Below are 22,902 nucleotides of genomic sequence, written 5' to 3' on the forward strand. Positions count from 1 at the left end.
TGCGGTGGAGGCTAGATTTACGGGTTTTTCGTGCCTTCCTATATGTCCGCCTGCATTGGGCGATATGGAACTTATCCCTAGGAAGCAATTTTAGGCTGGATTTAAGCTCTTTATGTGCCTTTGAACATTCTTTATCAAACCATCTAGGGGTGGTAGTTAATATCCTAGTCTTAGTGGTCTTTAATAGTCCTTCAATGAGGTGCGCCATCTCTTCAAATGCAGTTACTACCGCAACCCCCTCAATATTGGGGTCTGCCCCTTTGGTTATTAAGGTTTTATAAAAACTATCCCCATCTATTTTGGAAAATCTAAGTCTCCTCCCCTGGTCTGATATCTTCTATACAGAACATATCCCTCGTGATACATTTTTAATAATTGGGCCTTTTAGCTCTAACACCAGGGAGTTATGGTCGCTAAATATGCTCCATTCTATATCTGCCCTGTTGACCCAAGCTTTAAGTATAGACAAGACCATGATATAATCAATATAAGATCGACAACCTCTGCCCTTAAAGGTGGGATTCAGCTCCCCGCCGCTACCTAATCCTACCAGATCCATGGTGTGGTACAAATTGTGGCCTTTCAACACCCTGCCTAAGTCTACCCCTTCAGGTGAATCCAGGAAGTGTGGCCCTTTCTCCACTGTGCAACGAGACCAATCCTTATAAAGTGGTCTTAGGTTTGCGCACAGATGACAATTGAAATCACCTACAAGAACTACGGAGCTGCTACTGACTTCACAGCCGACAACTTGGCATTTAGGGCGAGTCCAATTCTTTTATTGTATTTCCCTTCCCATTTGCTCCCACCGCATTGTACCAGTTAATCAGGGTGATGTTTACACCTTTTGAGCGGAAGCCCAAAGCCTGCATATTGTGTGATGACCAGTTGAGGTTGGACCAAACCCCTATAAGAAGATCCACGTATATGATAATAATAATACAGTTTTCTAGAACGCGAACAGTTAACTCAACCAGAGGTGTCCCGGCGCTGAGTGAGCAATACAGGAGACACTAAATAGCACCAATGGCTCAGATCTTGTGGTAAAGAGTCATGTTTTTAATCGCTTCCTGAACCCAGTTTCTGCTGAAGCTGACTGAATAGCAGGCGGGAGGGCATTCAACATCCTCACCGTGCTGGCCGAGAAAGTCCTACCTCCAAGACGCGCCTTTCTGACTCGTGGGGCGCGCAGATGGCAATAAGCATTTGACCGCAAAGATCTCGCTTCTACATACCTGGGGAGTATAGCTTTAAGATAGTTGGGACAGGTTCCATGGAGAGCTCTAAAAGCCAAGGTTAAGGCTTTAAATTTAATTCTGCTTGCCACCGGGAGCCAATGCAGATCGCATAAATGCGGAGAGACATGTTTGAAGGGGATGTGTTTTAACAGCCTCGCAGCCGCATTTTGCAAGGTCTGCAATTTCTGGATCAAATATTTAGGTAGGCCCAAGTACAGGCCATTTGTATAATCCAGCCTTGAGGTAACCGTCGCATGGATTACCATTTTGCGACAGTCATCCGGTAGAAGCATGAGGAACTTGTGCAGATTCCTCAGCTTACTTAAACATCCAGCTACAACCTGCTTGATGTGGGGGGAGAAGGAAAGGCTATCATCCCACCTCACCCCCAAATTTTTAGCCTTTGTACTGGGGACTGGTGCGGGGCCCATCTCAGATGGCCACCACAGGTCGGGAGAGGGGTCAGCGCCTTTCCCAAAGAAGATCCCCTCCGCCTTCCCCACGTTCCGTTTTAATTTATTAGTGTTCATCCAACTGGCAACATCGCAGAGGCACCCTTTGAATTTGGCAAAAGCTGCCTCGGACACTTCACAATAGGGGAACACAAGTTGGTTGTTGTCAGCATAAGAAATTGCTGTGACACCCCATTTGGCAATCAAGGTGAAGAGCGGAGCCAAAAAAATATTAAAGAGTAGCGTACTGAGTGCCGAACCCTGCGGGACCCCATACCCCAGCCGCTTTGGTTTGGAGCAATAGGGGCCCAGTGCCACTTTCTGTGAGCGATTAGTCAGATAAGACTTAAGCCACCCAAGTGCTTTATCCTGAAGCCCAATATCCCCCAAACGCTGCAGAAGTCTGTCGTGGTCGACCGTATCAAATGCGGCCGATAGATCCAGGAGCACCTGCATAGCTGATGCCCCTGAATCCAAAGACCACCTGACTGACTCTGCTACCTCAATCAGGGCGGTCTCAGTACTAAAGCCCGCCCTAAAACCAGATTGAGTTTCATGCAAGATCTTACTCTCCTCCGTGAAACTATTCAATTGGCGCTGAATCAATTTTTCCATCATTTTTCCTGGAGCAGTCAATAGGGAAATAGGGCGGAGATTGCTAAGGTCGTCCGGATCCCCGTTCATTTTTTTCTTCCAAAGGGAGTAGCGTAGCGTGCTTCCAGCAGTCCAGAAACACCCCCAATGTGATGGACTTGTTCCATATATGCTGTAGAGTGGTCACAATTGACTCAGACATCATGTTCCAAAGCTTCGGGGGAAGGGATCGTCCAGCGCCCCGTATTTACACCTCTTTATTTACTGTAATGCCTCCGTAAAAGAAATCAGATGGAATTGGCTTAGAGTCATGGTAGATGTATTTATTTCCTCAGTGTCTGCCATTACAGTGGGACTAGAATGGGAGAAAGTACCGTACACTTAATTTTATCATCAAAGAAATTGGAAATATCTTCACACAGAGTCTCAGATGGGGTGATTTCTGTTTCAATACTTCTGGGCTTAAAGAAAGACTGCACTATTTTAAAAACTTCTTTACTCGATTGTTCCGCTTCATGGATAGAAGTGGCAAAAAAATATTTTTTTGCTATTTTTATTGATTTTTGCAACTTCCGGATGGCTATTTTATAGCAAACCTTGGCTGATTCACAATAGTTTGCCCGCCACGCGCGCTCCAATCTTTTACAAGCCGACTTTTCAGCCCTCAACTCCGTTGAGAACCACGGGGCTGATGGGGATTCTCAATGCGACAGAGTGCGTTTAGCTGGAGCAATAGTCTCCACCATATCGCCTATCCATCGATTAAATGCAACTGACTCAGTATTAGGGTCAGCAGTCAGTGTGGGGGAAGGGGGTGGGGGGTTAATTGCCAAGACAGGTCCAATGGTGTCAGGCCGAAGGTTTTTCCATTGCCTATGCAGAAAGGAACGTTTGCCCGCAGCCTGGCAGCCAAACGGCAATGTGACAGCAAAGGAAATCAAAAAGTGGTCCGACTAGAGCAGTGGCTACGGTGCCTCTGCTATGGTTTCCTGAATGTTGGAAAAAATCAGATCAAGCGTGTGACCTGCTTTATGCGTGGGGCCGGTAGTAATTTGTATTAGATTGGCGGCGCTCAAGGTAGATATTAACTGAGCCGCCAAAGGGCAGCTAGACCTATCTCCATGTATATTAAAATCACCCACTACTATAAAGTGGGGATGAAAAAGGGAGCTTTGGACAATAATATCCATTAGTTCACTAGTGCTGGTCCCAATACAATCAGGGGGTCTATATATAACTATCCCGGCCAGGGACAGTTGGGGGTTGACTTGCAGGCAGAAATGTAGCCCTTCCATACCTATGATAGTGGTAGGTAAAGAGGATGTAAGCATGAATTTGTCTTTAAAGATAAGCGCCACCCCCCCATCCCTTCTGTCGCATTCCAGATTCGAGAAGCTCATTTTAAAACCCGGGCGGACAGCTAAGGCAATAGTAGTCAGATTGTCTTCATTCAGGCACGTTTCTGTCAGAAACAGGACATTATACCCTGAGTCCACCAACATGAGCCAAATAACCTGTGCGTGCCTACCGAGTGACCTGCAATTTAATAGGCCCGCCCTAAAGCTTAGTTCGGCGGGAGCGGTAGGAGGGTTGTGTTTTTGTTTGCCAGTCGAGATTGGTATTAAGTCAACCTCACATAACACTTTGCCACAATGCCGACACCCCTGAGGAAGATCAGTGTTTCCTAAATCAACCCTTTTTTCCCTACAGTGCTTCTCTGTGTTCAGCACAAGTAGATCCCCCCTGGATCAAGAAATCCCATTGCTATCATTGCCCTCACAAGCAGCGTTTCGGGCGCTGGCCGCATTCCGGTCGCGGACGGGCGCAGACGGGCTTGCCTTTGGCGCGCCATTGGCCTCCTGCTGCGCGGCCGTGCACCCATTAGTCTTAAATGGAGGAAGCCCGGAAGTGGAGTGAAATGAGGGGGAGGAGTCGCGTCCCTCCGTTCAAGCGGCACCAACAGCCGTGACGGGAAGGGGACCGACAAAGAACAAGGTGAATGCAGGGGGATGTGCAAAGTTCTGCCAGAAATAGTCACACACAATACAAATGATTAAAAAGATATAACACAAGTATTTTAAAAAGCGTTTTTTTCAGTCAACCAGCTCTTTTTTTATCCTGCAAGAAGCCTCTCACCACCAGCGCTTAGTCGCGCTGCTCACACCAACGCGGCCGATCACACTTGCGCTTTAATACTTTAATAGCAATAAGGGGTAGGAGTCATGTCCCTCCGTTCAAGCGGCACCAACAGCTGTGACGGAACGGGGACCGACAAAGAACAAGGTAAATGCAGGGGGATGTACAAAGTTCTGCCAGAAATAGTCACACACAGTACAAATGATTAAAAAGATATAACACAAGTATTTTAAAAAGCAGTTTTTTTCAGTCAACCAGCTCTTTCTTTATCCTGCAAGAAGCCTCTCACCACCAGCGCTTAGCTCGCGCTCGATCAACCCTCCCATGGCTCTCCCTGAAGCGGACTTTTCGGCAGGGACTGGGAACCCCTTAAACCCCTCCAGGGAGAAATGGTTATAATCGATCATCCAGGTTTCCTGAAGACATATTATGTGAAACCCGGTAATGTATTGCCTCCATTCCTGCTCCTCATATTTGGCCGCGAGTCCTGCTACATTCAAGGATATTATTTTTAATCCTTCCTGCCTATCGGGTCTTCTTGCCCTGGCCATGAGGGGGGAGGGGGGGGGGGGGGGGTTGGTTAGTTAAGTTTCCCTCAGTTACCGGAGTTTCATATGGGTCAGCTAAGCTATATGATTTTGTTAATTGGGTGCCTAAAGCACTGCTATCAGGCCCAGTTATCTCAATCTCAATTGCGGTACTTGATTGTGAGCTCTCTGCAATAGTTACCCACTTATCGTCCCCTCTCTGCAATAACTCGCGCCGCAGTGTTTGAGTCAGGGGTGCCTTTTCCTGTTCAGAACTCTTATCTCTGTCTTGGTTATGCCGGGGGTTTGTGTCTATCCCTAGTCAGTCCAATTCTTCTAGGGTTGACAAGGGGTCAAATTTATTCTGGAGGTCAATCCCTCCCTGGTTCCTCGTGGCTACATAGTGAGGTCTACGACTATGCCCAACCAAGTTCCACTCCCTACATCTCTGACCATCCATGGCACGCCCCCAGTTGCAGGCCCCCCTGGGATAGAAGAAGCTCAGGGGCATAGACCTGATATTACTCGAATCTGTGGTTGGGCCCCACCTTAGTATCTGGTCAACAACCTGCGTATTTTGAAAGTTCACCACCACACAATACCCGGTGTTATCCTTGGGCCTGGTTCCCACCCAGTTCACCCGTCGTACCTTTAGTATTTCCCCCTGTTCCTTGCCTACTAGGGGCCTACACTTATTTAACCAGAACATGGTTTTATTTTTGAGCTCGCCATAGGGCTTCAACTGATCTGATCTCAGCACCTGAACTCCTGTGAGGATAATTATGTAGGGGGCTGAGTCAGGAGGTAGGTTAAGGGTTACTGACGTGTTGGAATGCCCCTTAGTAGCGGAATTCTCTAATAGACACTGATTCACGGAGGGGGCGAAGCTTGTCTGTGGACCATAGATCGGTGTATGCCTTTTGGCGCTCCCTGGGGAACTTCCCTACTGGTAGCAGGCAAACTCGGGTGGGGGGGCTGAGTCAAGCCTGCTGATTGTGTGTTCGAGGGATCAAGGGGTGTATGATAGTGTTAGTTTGTTCATTTTGGGGGCTGTTTATAGATAGTATATCTGAGCTGATGCTGGTACCCTCCCCCAGTAGGGTATTTCCCAAGGGGGGGGGGGGATTGCTGCCACCGACCGACCCCTTTGTTTTAATCAGGGTTATTACTTTATCCAACCTACTGAGGATCGGTTTGGTTGACAATGAGTTGCTCTAGGTGGATCTGTAGGTAAGATATTATTTGGGCTACCCCCATTGGGGGCACTTGTGTGTTTAATTTGATCCCTCCAGGAGGCTTTGCTTCTGTGGTGGAAGTGTCTAACGGGACCTTATTCAGAGGGACCCTCTTACGCCTGGTTTTTTTCCCCGTTAGTTTTCCTAGTCTTACCCGTTTGTAGTGTTTCCCCCCCTTGATGTTGTCTCCTGTACCAGTGAGGTCCCTTCTTGAGCACAAGGGATATCGAATATCCCGAGGTCAGGGGAAACCAGTGATGGAAATGATTGGGCTTCTAGATTCTGCTGCGGAGTTGGTAAAACAGGCTGGGGGGTTAATGAGAGGAGTCTCTCAGTGCGCTCAATGTCAGTTGCTACTTCCCCTAGCGCTTTACGCAACATTCTATCGATAGCAGTTGGTTTATCCCTGATCGATGTAGGGATTCCTTTAGGTTTACTACTTTTTGGTGAATCCAGGGAGGTACATTTAGGGAGCTTTGAAGACCTGGTTTGAACTGCGCTTGCCATGTTGGTGTGCTAACCAGGTTTAATGATTCGGGCAACAGGAGGTTACCCAGGTTCCGAAACACTGTACACAGCTAAACATACAACAGTTACAGCCGCCCACTACCACGCGTCTCTAGTCCCAGTGGTGACTCACAGAATCGCCCGTTACTTCAATATACAAGATTGCTCCTTGTACTAACCAGGTGTTTGTCCAGTGGTGTTCACAGTCACTTCCAGATCCACATTTCTTAAGGACAGGGCCCGTCCCGTCATCCTCCATCCCCTGACGGCCACAGACGGCCCGGCCTTTGCCCGGGCTTAGCCCGGCGATGCCCACGCGCGTCCCAAGGGACAAGAGGCGTTCCGATGTTTAGTAGCGTCTCCGGGCGCAGCCAGTGACATCCCAGGTGCGCCGCTCGACCCTGGGGCACCTGGGAAATGCAGTCCCTCACTGCGAGGGGGAGAGCTGTGCTGCTGTTCCTGCCATTGCCCTCACGGCGCTCTGGTGTCAGGTAGGTGGTTTGCTCTGCCGTTGCCCTCATGGTGTGTATGCCACCAAACGATGTAGCCCCCAAATTCATTTTCTGTCATTGGACGTCTTCTCTTCATATTTTTTCTAAATATAGGAACTGGTATGTATCTGGGTCACATGATGTATGGAAGTTTAAAATGAAAAGAAAGAATGTTATCTGTTTAATCATAGGTTTTGTACCTTGTTGGATTATTCAACCTGACTGAAGATTAGCCTTCCTCGTGAATGGAAGATTGGTGTTGTCTTTTGTTATTGACAAAGATAGACTGAGTTTATTTGGTGAGATCACATGACTGTAGCCAATGTGTATGTAGATCTTTATTATATTGTTCTTTGTTTTTTAGGGATTCTAATTTCCCCGCTGCTCCTTACCTACCCTTCCTTCACTTGATCACCCTAATACTCTGTAAATACAAATATCGGAGTTGGGGATGTCGAGAAAGGGACCCTTTATTGCATCGCCTGGATTCTGAGGTGTTCTCATGTTGTAAGAGATCCTGACACAATAGACCATGTAAAAGGGAATGAAAGGTGTGGAGACAAGACTACTAGCCTGAGACAAGCAGATGTGAGATGGATAGGTCACCTCCACATTGTGGCATTCGGTCTCAACATCAACAACTAATTTCATCACTTTTATAGGTCTTGAAAGGTGTTTTTTGTCTGGACCATGACCAACATACTCATGTTGGACATATTTGAGTAAATCTTATGCATGCCTCTTTACGAAAGCACACGTAAAATGTGTAATACTGGTCCTCTTGGCCTTTAAAAACACTTTGGATTCTGTACTAGAGTCACTATTCTGTCCATTGTGCTTCAGAGGACTTAGGGTGTCAAATATTGTATGAAGGACGTGCTCTCTGCTGATAAGATCACTCACTATTTTGAATACAGCTTCAGGAGTCAGGTCACCTGATAGTGTGTGACACAAGCTAATTTTGACGCATGGCACTAATATATGCTAGGGATATTTTGTGATGTTTCAGATATGTTCATCATGACCATACATGAGACCCAGCCATACTGACTAGGCAACTGAGATCACATTTAAAATCCATAGTGAGATTTCTCTTGGGTAGGGCACTTATACCGTTATCTTTTCTAGTTACTGACAAGAGATGTTTTAAAATTTCTTTAATGCACATGTTTGAGGACATGTGAGCACATTATAGGTGCTTGCATTTCACGACTTTTGTATATTCAAAGATACCACCTGGTTTTGTTCCTAAAGAAAGAAGCCGTTTTTTATTCTTATGACAATACACCAGAAAATCCTTTTAGAAATACGATATATACATCGACTAGCCTTTGTGATAGTATGCTGTGGGCATTTACACCCGGCATTTTTTCTTTGTAGCACTCTTTTGGAATTACAATAGTTGCTCGCTTTGATTTTGATAATTGTCCGTCATTGGTGATAGTATCCTGAGGGCATTTATGCCTGGTACTGTTCTTTGTAGCACTCTTTTAGGAATAAACTGGTCTTTGTAGTACTCTTTTGGGAACGTAATAGTGCCTTCATCTTGAATTTCACAATACTTAACGAAATGTAATTTTAACCTTTATAAGATTGCCCCCAAATTGATCTACGTATCTCTTTCTTGTTTGTGAGAATATAATAAGGTCTTCACCTTGAATCTCGTGATATTTAAATAAACGCCATTCTAACCATTATAAGATGGCGACCAACTTGACTTAAGCTTCTCTTTCCTGTTTGTGGCAACATATATTTAACTTTCGCCAATCCCAATAAGGCGGCTGTTACGTTAGTCCTTTCTTATTGTCACTGACCGAACACAGGTGTGAGTGTCCTTTTGCTTAACTATAAAAGTAGCTTTGTTAATGGCGCTTATTTCTTTCCACTGAACCAGACGTCTTGCTGTCATATTTTGGGGCAATTGTACTCCTTAAGTAGAAGCTCACCATAATAATATTCAGTTAATTTTGTAACTGCTACGATATTGAATTGCTAGGCCAAAGCTTGTGACCGTAGGGATAACTGTTAAGAAGTAAGCACTGTGACTGATTGACATATTATTGTGCACTTTTGCTCTATTTACATATAACAGAGTGCAAATGAGACCATTGAGAAGCCAGTTGATACCAACATGTGCGCTCTTAAAAAGATAGAGAATAATAGTTCCTTTAAAAAGGGAGCTCGGTTCGCTTGAATACTACCAAACGTTAAGCCATTATATTCAGGAGCATTTTTACATCTTGAACAAATGCCCTCATAAATTATATAAATAAAGATTTGACCGTTTCATGGGTCACCCTTGGCTGTATGTCAGAGGGAACGTTTGGCGGTCGTATATGCAACATTCATACATACTGCGAAAGCAAATTGTTCAGTGATATTACACTTTGGACCAAAACTGCGTGCCATACAAACTTTATCTAATATGTCGCTATGTTTACCAGTGACTTTTAGTTGCGCTTTTACGCAATGCTTGCCTGCTATAACCGAGCTGTAGAGCCAATTGAGGAACTTGCGTATGTGTATTACTGTAACATGTCTCTTGTTATAGATTTGATCATTGTTTTTAGGCATGAGAGTTGTAATTCACATAACATGAAAAGATCTTAGAATTTCATATGCAATAATTAACAAGAGCACGATAACATGGCTCAATATTTACATTGTTAGAAACTATAAGTGCCTTTGAGAAAGAGAGCCTTTATGTACTTATGTTTCCCATGTCGAATGCACATGATTTACTGATTTCTCTTGCAGTTTTTCTGACTTAAATGTATATAATGATCCCCCAAATGGTACAGACAATTTGGCACTATTATATAACACGAATGTTTGGGTTTTTTAAATCATCAATATTAACTTATTTGTATCAATTGCCTACAAATTTCATTGGTAACAATATGATGTGACTTCTATCTTAATATTCTTACAGATATATCTTCAAAACCATTGTCTTTCCAATAGAAGGCACAAGAAGAACATGCGAGAATACAATTTTGCATGTTAAGGTATGATAGTACATCGTGGGTATTCTAAAACGTTACCACTATTGATAGATGTTATTATGAATTGTACAGCACATATTGAGTCCTCTCTCTAATTCATATTTTTCGGTATTTTCTGATTAGGAACTATGGATTATTGGTTAGCACTGTTAATTAGAGCAAAAAGGAATGATTGTACAAAATAATGTGATTAAATACACATGGGCTTGTTTCTCTCCCAGTGTAAATATGTGGACAGTGTATGTAGGTATTTCTTAGACATTCTTAACACAGATTCTGAATGGACCAGTTTATTATAACAAAGTAACGAATGGACTTTGTGAACTTAGATGGATATACTGTGCTATATCTGGTTCTTTGTACAGTGTAAATATATTTGTTTTTTAAATGTTGTTCATCTTGTAAATAAGTCTATGTTTTGTATATAATTTGTAGCCCTGAAGAAGTCCCAGATGGACGAAACGCATTGGCTACCAATCGCATGCTGTGCTTTTAACCCCTTCGGTGCGCATGACGCCCCCGGCCGTCATGCATCAAGGTGGGCCTGTTCGGAGGATGGCCGGGGGCCGTCCAAATTCCGCCCACTATTTAAATCGCCTGCAAAGGCCGAAAATGTGTGCAGCACCGAAGGGGCAAAGAAAAAGTGATGAATGAAGAAGTAAGGACTTCTTTTCAAAAGAAACAACTTTTAGATTGGTTGTCGGAGTTGGTTGTCTAAATTGATTGCTTCTTTATTCAAATTTATGAACTGTGGACTACAAATTCTGTCACATGGATCATTGACCTGGAAGTTGAGTGCCGAACCACTGGGTGTCCTATTCTTTAAAGCTCTGTTCACCCCACCTGTTTCAACCTTGTGCACTTCTACAGGTGTCTCCTCCTATGGAATGACAAATAATTTGTGCACTCCTTTGGGTGATCGCAGTGCACACTATTACACAACACACAGCATCCTCAAAGAATTTACATTTAAACGCGGGTAGAACGGTGGCATACCTTACGTACTTCTAGCACACTCACAGCATTGGTATGAACTCAAGTTTAACACACTGTAGACTACCAGAATTTTTTCTTTTGTTCTTGGATACATGGAGGTATTATTCCGTACTGACAAATGTATTTCTTAAAGTGATTGACATTTTGAGGAATATGATGTTCATATATACACACATGGGGGCATCATCATGCATTGTAAAAATCTTGTTAATGTGATTGACATTCCCAGGTATATGATGTTTATATATTGTTTTTAGCCCACTGAAATATTTCAAGAATTATTATTTTTTAGGCATGTTTCAGGCTATGAGTCACATGTATAGAAGCGCAGTGTTTATTTGCCTTGTAAAAGCGGACATGAACAAAATGATGTGCAAGTACTTCATAGAATGGAAACAGCATTTCCAGTTCAGCTCCATTCACAGTACGCGTGACTTTAGTTCATATTAACTGCATTCATTTAAAAATTGGTTTGTTATCCTTAACCAAAAGGAGTCTTATACAATGAATGCCTAGTGAGATGAAAGTGGTATTTTAATTTGAAAGTGATGGGTATTAATGAAATCTAGGGCAATATTTGAGCGGATTCCAATTGATTTTTAGGTCAAGCATGCTCCTGAACAAAACTTGATGTGACATTTCTATTTGATCTGTAAATGTTTAGGCAAAAACCAGGTTACTGAACCATACATGAATAATTGTTTTCTTTCATTCGGCATTATAAAATGTATCTCTTGATGGATAATTTTGGCAGGAACGCATTGAGGATTTGCTAAGAATTTAATGAGGATTAATGGATGAGGACTTAATGGATTGATTAAATTTAATTTCCCATGACTCTGGTAAACGTTTTACCTACGATTATTTGTCCTCCTCTGGACAACCACATCCAGACCTGCAGCGCGGGTCACTACCTAGAGCAGAAAGTGGCAGTAGGCTGATAGATGCTTTTTAGGGCTTCCTCATTGTCTACATGTCTGACTTGAAGGTGGCAAATGGATAGTACTCAGAAGTGACTGTGGCTCTAGATCATCTGGATCGGCCAGCCAGTGTGTGGCATATGAAGATTACAGTCCTCGTCAATAGCTGTGGGAAGGATGCAGCCAGCAATCACTGGTTTCTCTTCGTCACTTTCTCTGTCCTCACATAACGGCTGCATGGATTCACTCCCCACCTCTCCATACACATGATCATCACTTGGATTCATCATCAGAGACCTTTCCTTCAACACTCACATTGGAAATAAAACCTAAGTAGCTTGAGAATCGGTCTGTGTTATATGAAGTTTAAAAGCATATCTTCCATAAATCAGACAACAGACCCACCATCAAAGTCTTCTAAAGTGTTGTGAAATCTTCGGTCAGCACATGGCTAAAAATCACAGATGCACAGATGGACTGGCTTCTGAAGTGTGGCCAACATTATTTTAATTATGCTTGGTCATGTGACTTGTGGCACGGGTGAAGGCATGACTATGGTGCAGAAGTGACAGCCTTCCTGGAGAGGGACTATCCTAAAAGCATGTCATCATGGCCCTAACACCGTCTTACTTTTACGCCTCAGTTGTGGCAGTGCCATACTTGCTGTCACCTAGATTACACAGTGGCCTGTCAAAAAGCATTCTACATGCTACCCAGTCAAAAAGCATTCTACATGCTACTAACCCCGCCCTCCTGTAACATACTTATTTTTGACTATCAAACTACAAACAAGGAAATCTATCACACATATGGATTGGTGTGTTTATGAATCTATTTTCACCAAGAATATACCTACTCAAAGATTTGAATGATAAGATTTGAATGATAATGGTATCTCTGGATGGTGTACACGACCTGATGTCCTTGCAATATGTCCTAATTGACTCAACCCAAAATATTGTGTGGGAGTCTTCCCAAACTAGCAATTCAGATGACTAGCAAATCTGTGAGTTTGATGTATCCATGCACACCATAGCCTATGTGCACTGCCACAGGTTGTGGAGCAAGATTGAGACAGCGTGCATAGTTAAGATTGATATGGATGGGCTGACCAAGGTATTATTGTGCAACACACAGTAGACCAGGATCGCCTTACAGACCACATCTGGGGAGTACAGAGTGGGCTCTCATACTGTTTTTTTTGTATTTGGGGACTAAAATCAGACGCTGTGAGTTAGAGTACAGGGTACGTGTGGAGAGGTGCCATGAACATATAGAGGACATGTAGGTGTCAGGTTCGGCTTTGTACACCGCTTTCTGACAGAGACCTAATGCTTTAAAAAGACTTTTAAAAGCAATGGGCAGCAGTGAAGTGAGGTAAAATGGAAGCCAAAAGAACAATAGGTTAGAATGCTACCATGAACACTTGCTTGTGTTTATACTTATTGCAAGCATTCTTCCCATCACCGTTTGTTTTATGTATTTGGAATTGAAACCGGCTAAACCCCGCTTGTGTGGCCACATCCCTTAGGTACCTTCAGGCCTCATTCCATGCATCATCGTTCAGTCTTCCCAGCTCTTGTTCCCATTTGTCCCACAATGTATCCAGCTGTGGGAGGCAGTCAAGACGTGTGGGGTATAGTTGTGAGACTGACAGTGCAAGAACAGAAGGGCCTATCTCATGTTAGTTTTCCGTCCTCACCCCTCGGTGCAAACCTAATACTTTCCTTAGCCGGAACGCTCTATGAATTGTAACCTTACCACTGACATGCCGTACATAATTCACTGTCAGAATTTCATTAACCTGCTTAAGTGCATGTGTATATTTAGAAATCTACATGAAAAAGGATTCATTTAATTAACATTTTTATTTGATTTATATTTTTTATCCGATATGTAACAATAAAAATAATATAAAAACATTTTTAAAGAAACTTGAGCGCAGGAGACACAGATCAAAAGTACACAGTACCAGAGTTCCCAGAGATCACTTGGCAAAGTAACAGAGGTGTGGCCTACACATTGTCATCGACATAGAGAGGGACACAGCTTCCACCAGTGGCATTATGGGGACACAGTCCAAGGCACTCATGAAGATTACAGCTCACAAGGGTTTTTATTTGTGACTTTTTATTTTTCCGCCCTGTGTACACAAGTTGATCTTCAAGGACCATAGTGCGTTGTGGATCAAAAACGTTAAAAGAGGCAGAGTGAAACACTGGGTGGTAAATCCTCCACCACTTAGCTGTCCCCCCAACATGTCAACTCCCTACTTCGCTGTAAGGCTAACTAGAGGACTCTTATGAAGGGGAAAAAACAAACTTATTTAGCTAATTGATACATTTGGTCTAGAGTTATATACCATACCGAAAATCAGAAAATGCATTTTATTAAAATTGTTTTAGGCTGTTGTGACCAAATAACTAAGAACTGAATTTGCCTCGGTGGTGCTGGTACCTTTTTTACATTATAGCTCAAAGAGCTATTTGTAATGTCAGAAAAAACTGGCTGTATTTTTGAGCAAAGCTAACAAGAGCTTTTGAAAGCAGAGCCATTTGCTTGATTCCCAAGAGGTTCTAGATGGGGGGTGCTGTGGCAAACAATTTCATATCTTTGGTAGCATGCAGGCTACGAATAATCTGCAACAAAATGAAATTGGTCACGGCCATTTTGTATGTGTGGTGGCTTTGCCACCACTACATTGTAAGTGCTTACATGGAGGAAACACATCTGCAGTAGACTCTGCATACATACAACTGAATGCACCTCATGTCGCTTGAACGTGACAGGTAACTCTTCCTTTAAAACCTAAATGAGGTGGCATTTAGATCTGCCGTACCTACCCATTAAAACTCCGCGGATATATACGGTCAGTCACCTGCATTTCACTATTAATATCTAGGCTTATACAAAGGATTTTGATCCTTTCAAAAAGGGGACCACTTCACAAATACTGAAGGAGCTTCATGGGTGCAACCCTGTTGTGCATGGTCAGTTTGGAATGGGCATGTGTACCTGTCTGAACACCCTGAGACGAGCACTACATTACTAAGACGCCCCACAGCCCTATCCCTGTGACCCGGCACAGTATTAAAGCACTGGCCGAGACAAAGGCCAATGACTACTTTCTTGTGTCCTGCGCTCAATGAGCCCCCAATTGACTTCAGTTTTCCAGTGCAGCCAACTGGTCACTTTTTAAAAGTATAAAAATGTACAATTAAAACAATATAAAAAGCATTATAAAAACATTATCTAAGGGGAAAATGTATGAATTGAACTGTTTTGGCAAGTCCTTGATAGGCCAGTCTGTTGTGCTTTGCTACCACTGGTGTACAGAACGGACAATTCTGAACATGACGAGCCTGATAAGTGTAAACGTACACACATTTGTCCTGGGTCAGGATGTTGCTTCGCGTGTTATTCCCAAGTTCTGTTTTGCTCCTTCTTCATGGTAACAGAGTGCATTAAAACATCCACATACATTCCAAACTCAGTCTCAGTATGTGCTTCCACTTCCATCTTGTAAGGTCTACATACATTTCAATGTATCCAACCGGAGAGGCACTCATTGCACGGCTAGATGCAAGGGCTAGAGCCCAACCATAAAAATACAGAGGAAGTCTAAAGCTGGGGCAAAACCCTTCTGGCTACATGGGAAAGCTAATAAAAATAAAGCTCATGTGGTAGAGAAAACATTAAAGTCACATTTAAATGTGGGTATACATAAATGTCCTAAATGATTTTACCCTTCTCAGCCCGCTCCTCACCAAATAAAATTAAATAGTGCACATCTTCATCCAAGAACCCGTGATTCGAGAAAAAAAAACTGCACGGAGTGCTTGAAATTTCCCATCAAATCTCAGAGAATTAGATGCAGTTTTTTTGTATAATGTTTAAGAGACTCTTGTTTTCTGGGTGAACGACAGACCCCAGGATGCGTTTCGGGGCACCTTTGTAAAGACAGTCGACCACTGGTAAAAACAAAGTGCCAAATGCGTTTTGTATGAATTGTAAAAGATTGTGCAGCCTTTGCGCTACGTTCCCCTGGATGAGGCACTGTAGGAGGAGGAAGATGGACTCGAAGATCCAAGACCTTGCGATGCAGAATTGCAATGATGAGTAGGTGCCCGCAAGTCAATGGGACCTTTGTCATGATTGGACGAAGTCAGATGGAGACTTGGAATTTTGTGTTTGAAATCAGCAGGCCTATCGTGTTCGTCTGAAGTGAAACCAGAGGGTGACATGGACTGGAATACATCCACTGGAGAGGAAGGGAAGTCTAGAGCGCTTCCATCAGAAGAGGCGGGGCTGCCACAGCGTCCTTGTAAGTTCCGAATGCACTTCTTCTTCCGCCTAAGAACAGTCAAGAGAGTTATCTGTAAACAAAGGGTGAATGAATCATTTCACAGATTAAAAGCATGAAACCATTCTATCATTCAGTGCAAAAAACGTAAGCAAGCAAGAAAGCCCCCAAAGGATGCAACACCACCATACAGAAACCAAATAATAAAAACCCACTAGGCGCCACCTGATCAGCAAGCATTCACATATGCATGGTACCTGTTCTAATCTCATACGCAGATAACGGAGACATGAAAGCAAACAGGGTTCAGTGCATGCTTACCACCATGTCTATTAATAAAAAAGGATGATAAACACTTCTTCCACAACTGCCGAAGAGCAATGTTTGAGATGTCCCTGTTAAGATCCACCTCTCTGCGACTAAAGCAGATGAAAAGATACATTCCTCAAGGTAAACTGCTCTCCACAGAGACCGATTTCAATGTTTGCGTGCTTCAAGCCCTGGTTGTAGGCAAAAGCAGAGATGGGGACATGAGTGTTGCAAAAAGCAAACACCTACTGTACAGCATCAAGAACCCAAAGCACAAACACAGGCTTGAGAGGTGTGTTAATTAAAGGAGGCAAGAGACACTGGAAAGGCCAGGGAATGAGTGCCCTGAATTAGATATTCTGGAAGAGGCGTATGCCAAGATTCAGCGCACTCCCACCCTTTCTGTACAGGTGTCGTAATGAGTTTGGCGAGAATCACTACACCCCTGTTTTCTTGCCTCTGAGTAACTTGGCAAGTAAAACCAGATGAAATGTATGAGCAGATAGGCCTGAATAAAAGGCCTGAATAAAACATTGAATTCGATGCGTTAAGCACCGACTATCCCCTCATCACTTCCACGTCCGAATCCTTCCTTAAAATGAGTAAATATGTTCCATGTATCCATCTACACAGTTTAACTCGGGGTAATGGTATGTACCCGATGGTAAAAACCTCAGCCTTTTCAGACCTACTCGGAAGCAGGGCTCTAGAAGGTTTTCAGATGTACAAACAAGTGCTCGAGACTAATAACTGTACTATGGTTTTCCATGGAATATATACCCCGACTAGACGCCATTCTCCATGAAGCTGCACAGTGGAAACACTGGTGGCCTCACAACTCGATGAGGGTCCTTTGGGATGATCCGTAAGTGTTGAAATTTTTTATTTAAACCCTCACAGGATTTACATATCATTTTGTGTTTATTGTTATCACAATGAAAAAGTGATAGTAACTTGCAATCATGTAAGATTCATGGGAATTTAGCAGCAACAGGTTGGCTCTATTGTAAAAGTTGAGAGGTAAACGGGTGTTACCCTGTCTGTTATCCTTGTTGGGGGTGCATAGAGTGTTTTTGTTAGGTTTCTAGGTGGTGTTTCCATAGCACAGACCAAGCTTGGGGTGGTAATGGAACACTTTACACAGCAATAGTATTTCAAGACATAGGCATGGCTACATGGCACAAGGGGTAGGACGTTTATCCAGCCCTGGGGAAGTTGGACTCCGCATAGGAATGGTAGCGTGGTATGACCCAAGGTTGGGGAAGTCAAGAAGAGAAGGATTATGGTTGGAACTTAGATGAGTTTCCATATTTTCCGGACTGTAAGCTGGGACAGAAACAGTGCGGTGGGGCGTTCAGGGCAGAAGGCCACCATGAAATTGTTGGCCCCTTTGATAATCTCTAGGCACTTGGATGGCAATTCCTCCGGATTGTGTCCTTGCAGGTAAACATCAAATTAGCTCATGAAGGTATATATATATATTACCTTGACCATTAGAGGCTTTGGACATATTGTTTCGAAAATGGTACTAATGTACATTTAATGGGTATGACATTTATACCTTCACAGTACAAGCGTTGTTTAAAATACTGCATATAAAGGCCCAGTCTGTCCAGTCTACTGATACCTTAGCATGAATATTAAAAGCCCTCAGCCAATACATTGGCCTTAAAAGTGTTAAAAATGAAAAGCACGAGTTCACTTCGCACATTTGGAATACCAATACATGTTATCAATCAGAAGTACATAGCTATTTCTCGCTTGGTTTGCGCACAATTCGAAGTCCAAATTGCCCAGTAAGTACTCACCAAAGATAGATACCTAAACCTTCCTAAGCAATGTTCCAAATAATAAAAATTAACCCTTAAGATCTATGTTTACATATTTAAAGAGAATTGATGCTGCAACTATTCAGAGAGGGGAAGCACAGACATAAGTCTTAGGAAGGAGGGGTGTCATGCCATTTTCTCATCTGCAGGCAGTAGGACGCACCCTTCAGCAATGGGTGCATGAGGAAATCAAACAGTTTCTTTTCTGTCATCAATGAAAAACATGCACCAGAGTGTTCCTATTGGTCCCAATTGTTTCAGAATATTTTGTAAAGAGTTAATTCCGCTTTCTGAATATTAGTGGCTTTTAAGGTGGTTGGACCTCAAATTATGTTGCTCCATGCACGACCAGCACCACAACCACCGTTGTCTGCATCACTATCATTTTTGTATTTTATTTCCGGTTTCAAGTCTATTTACCAAGAAACATCACGCTCCTTGATATAAGCTGTGCCCATACATTGCGTTTAACAAGGTACCCCTTGACTGAAATTGCTATTAACACAGCTGATGTTCCATGACCAGGATCCGCCTAGAAGACAGTACTCTACCACACGCACCACTGGTCGCATTGCATAGTTCTTCTCTCTCTACATGCCCCCCTTCACTGATAGTCTGAAAAATATATTTTGTTTCGGATGCTTGCTTTAAAGATAAGCTCGATGTTGGCCATTCTCCTATTCGAAAGCATACTCTTGATTGACTAACACCACTCAAAATGTAGGGATAGTTTATCATTGGCTTAACATTCAGGCAGTACTGTGCACTCTTGGTATACTACTCTCGAACGTTCATGAAAGAATCTCTGCCTGTCCACTTGGCTTTCATGAACAAAATAGACTGTATTTACTCTGCTTTCCCAACTATTCAATCAAAGAATCAGGTAGCCATCTCTGGCCTCCCCAATCATGGGGTAATAGATAACAAATCACCAGTACTGGAGAAATTCCCTTTGCTGCAGTCGGACCTATAAGCCAGTCTAATGACCCAGGTAAAATCGGGCTCCCTCAGCGATTCGGCCCCCCCTAGCTTTTTAAGGACCGTTAGTCAGACCATCCTTCCGGTTATGCTGAAGGTACTCAATGCCTCAATCTCCACCAATATAGTTCCTCCTAAGTGGAAAGAAGCCAGGGTGAAGGCACTTGTTAAGAAGCCTAATTTGAGCGTTACCAATCTCAGTAACTATCGTCCAATCTCCTTGCTCCCCTGGGCCAGTAAGCTACTGGAAAAATATATCAACAGCCTCCTGACCAATTTTCTGGAGGAAAATAGTCTCCTTGATCCCTCGCAGACCGGCTTCCGCCCCAAGCATCGGACGGAGTCGGCTCTGTTGGCGGTCCTGGAGGAAACAAGGGGCATCTTGGATCGGGGAGGATCGGTGGCAGTCATCCTCCTCGATCTCAGTGCCGCTTTTGACACTGTAAATCATACTATCTTGTTGCAGCGCCTCCGGGAAATTGGGATTCAAGGAGGAGCACTGGAGTGGATCTGTTCATTCCTATCTAGTAGACAATTTCAGGTCTTTGAGGGAGCAACCATCTCAACAAGCAGGCCCTTGGACTGCGGTGTCCCGCAGGGCTCCTCATTAAGCCAGACGTTGTTTAACGTTTATATGAGACTACTGGCTGGGGTCGTTCGTCCGTATGGTATTAAGATCGTTACCTACGCGGACGATACCCAGCTGGTGGTCTCCCTCACGCGGGCTGGAGACCCTGTGGGTACAGTGGACCTGGTGGGATGTCTGAGCGAGGTCAGTAGATGGATGACCCTGTCTTGTCTCAAACTTAATGGGGACAAGACAGAAGTCATGATGTTGGGACATCTAGCACCATCTACGATCAATCAGATCTGGCCAGCGTGCCTGGGCACCCCACCCAGTCCCCAGGGATGCCATCAAGAGCTTGGGGGTCTGGTTGGACAAGTCCCTGACGTTTGACCATCAGGCCGTTGTATTATCTGCCACCTGTTTTGGCCTCATTAGAGTACTGAAGAAGATTCTCCCATTATTACCGTTTGAGGCAAGACAGATTGTGGTCCAGGGACTGATACTTGCAAGGCTGGACTTTGGAAATGCGCTTTACCTTGGGGCCCCAGATTCCACACTAAAAAAGTTGCAGGTAATTCAGAACTGTGCGGCTCGGACCTTGCTCCTGCTCCCCCGCAGGACCTCTGAAGGCCGGACTGACAAGATTACATTGGCTTCCGGTGAAAGATAGGATTAGTTTTAAATCCCTTTGTGTTGCCCATCAATCCTTTTGGGAAACTGGTCCATTGATCAGTCGCCCTTTAATTACTCCCTATCTTCCCAGCAAACAGCTCCGGTCTACTAATGCTTTACTGGCTGTTGTGCCAAAGGTAAAAAGGTCCAGATCAGGAGGTCGTTCCTTCTCTCTGAATGCGGCCAAATTGTGGAACAGTTTACCTTTTCATCTCCGGTCCAACTCGGACCTTACCTCTTTTAGGAAACAGCTAAAAACTTTTCTGTTCAACAAATAGTTGTCCTTTTGTATTCAGCCCTACTGAGAACACTTGTTAGCTTTCAGCGCTGGGACGCCTCCGGGCAGCTATTCTGCGCTTTATAAAACTGATTTTCATTTCATTTTCATTTCATGAATGCACCGCTTCTACAAACACGGAGCTTCCATGTTGCATCGCTACCTTTCAGGTGAAGGTCTCTGGTAGGTAACCAGCAACAAGGTCTTGCCTACAGAGGACTCATCCTGTCGATTGAAACAATCATATTGTGGCATCACATTCCATCACCTCCCCTACAAACTAGGCACAGGGAACAGTAGTGGACACTCGAACTGGTGGTGGGGGGAGGGGGGGGGGGGGGGGAGGGGGGAGGGAGAACACAAAAAAAAAACAAGTATAAATGAAGAAAATAAAACTTACCTGCTCCGGTGACCGCTGCCTTGCTCCAGGTCCTCACATTCTTGTCAGGAGCCTGATGCGCACTGCAAAGGTTCGAAGCTCACAATCCCAGCACTGCTCACTTGCTGGGATTGGTCTGAGCGCCTCAGTTCGGTGCTAAGACAGACTGGGGGCTTATGTTTTCTTCACTTGGCTGCAGGGCTCGAGTCGGGGTACCAGGCGGGTGGATGGCGTCTCCTCTTACTTTACCCGGTGGATGCCGTCCCCCCTGCCAAACAGCTGGACTTCACTCTTTGGGCTCTCTGGGACGAGATCGGAGCTCACAGGACGCTGCTCACGTGCCGACGTCTCAGATGCAAATCGCATCTAAGGGGTGAGCGAGGGGAGGCAATGAGCCCGATAGTGCAAACCATCTTTCGTGACCTCACTTCCTGTCAGGACGTCAATTCCGGTGACAGAGTTCCCCCACTTCTTTTTTTAGGACTTGTGCCCTGCTTAGCTTTACAACACAGCTCGGTGGAGAAAGGCCAAGTACCATGATTATGTGGGCCGGCCAAACCATCATGTTTACTTGGCGGTGCCCACCACTTCCCCCTCCTCCCTGGTGCAGCAGTCAGTATGGGATTGCCACACCCTTCCCTCAGCTCGCAGCCTGCGGGGCTAAAAATAAAACGATAATACAAATGTTTTATCATTTTTTTTGGGCCTTTGCGCCTCTGCTGGCTTTCAGCTGGGCGGGGCGCAGGGGGAAGGTCTGTTTCTGTTGCTCTGTTTTACCCACCTCTGAGTTTCCAACTTCAGACTGTCTGTGGACACACTGGTTTCTCTGAAAAGTGTGATTTTCATCTGGGAGTTATTTATTTTCCTTTGCATCCTTCTAAGTTTGGCGAATAGTTCCCCGACTCTGTGGTCTTTTTCATGTTGAGGGACTTTATTTTTCTGCTACTTGACACTGGGGTTAATTCATCACTGATTTAACAAGGGTTACATTGCCATCACCATTCAGTATTGAAATTTCATTTATATAGCACTTGCTACTCCTGACGAGGTGCTGAAGCCCTTTCACAGTTGTGTCACTCCTTACAACTTCTATCCTACTGCTATTATTCTAGGTCCTTAATCAGGCTACTTTCTTCTTTAACACTTTTTACTTCCTTTGAGACCCATAAATCGCACCATCTTGCAAGAGAAGCCATTTCTTTTGACATCCAAAATATTCATTTTAAATTAAAATCTGGGGAGGGCAAACCCGCTATTTAAGAGCGTGTTGCACATAGTTCCACATGGAAAGCTTGACCAGACAGGGGGAGCTCCTGCAGACTTGAGCAACAGTGCCCGGTTGATCAGAGGCAGGCCCGGCTTAGGATACTGTTCGAGGCAAGCACCCCATAGTGGTCAGCCAGCACTCTTCTCTTGTCTAGGCGGGAGTTCTCAAGTCTAGGCCACTGGGTAGAACAGTGCGAGGACGTCAGTGCACTGGCTTGAG

At 44.2% G+C, this 22,902-nt stretch overlaps 1 protein-coding gene across 3 annotated transcripts in view; it reads right to left on the bottom strand.

Moving 5' to 3' along the window:
* Nucleotides 1-13,950: 13,950 nt before the first annotated feature.
* Nucleotides 13,951-22,902, bottom strand: part of TCF7 (transcription factor 7) — a 323,065-nt gene continuing 314,113 nt past the window's right edge. For 2 of the 3 annotated variants that reach the window (XM_086931529.1, XM_086931530.1), the window contains one exon: nucleotides 15,989-16,454. In XM_086931529.1, the coding sequence (XP_086787655.1) occupies nucleotides 16,136-16,454 (319 nt within the window). In that variant the 3' untranslated portion in view covers nucleotides 15,989-16,135. Of the gene's footprint in view, nucleotides 16,455-22,902 lie in introns of all 3 variants that reach the window. The other variant, XM_086931528.1, reaches the window with a different exon arrangement.

The sequence above is a fragment of the Lissotriton vulgaris genome, chromosome 7, assembly GCF_964263255.1.
Source record: "Lissotriton vulgaris chromosome 7, aLisVul1.2, whole genome shotgun sequence".
In the NCBI taxonomy this organism is placed as follows: Eukaryota; Metazoa; Chordata; class Amphibia; order Caudata; family Salamandridae; genus Lissotriton; species Lissotriton vulgaris.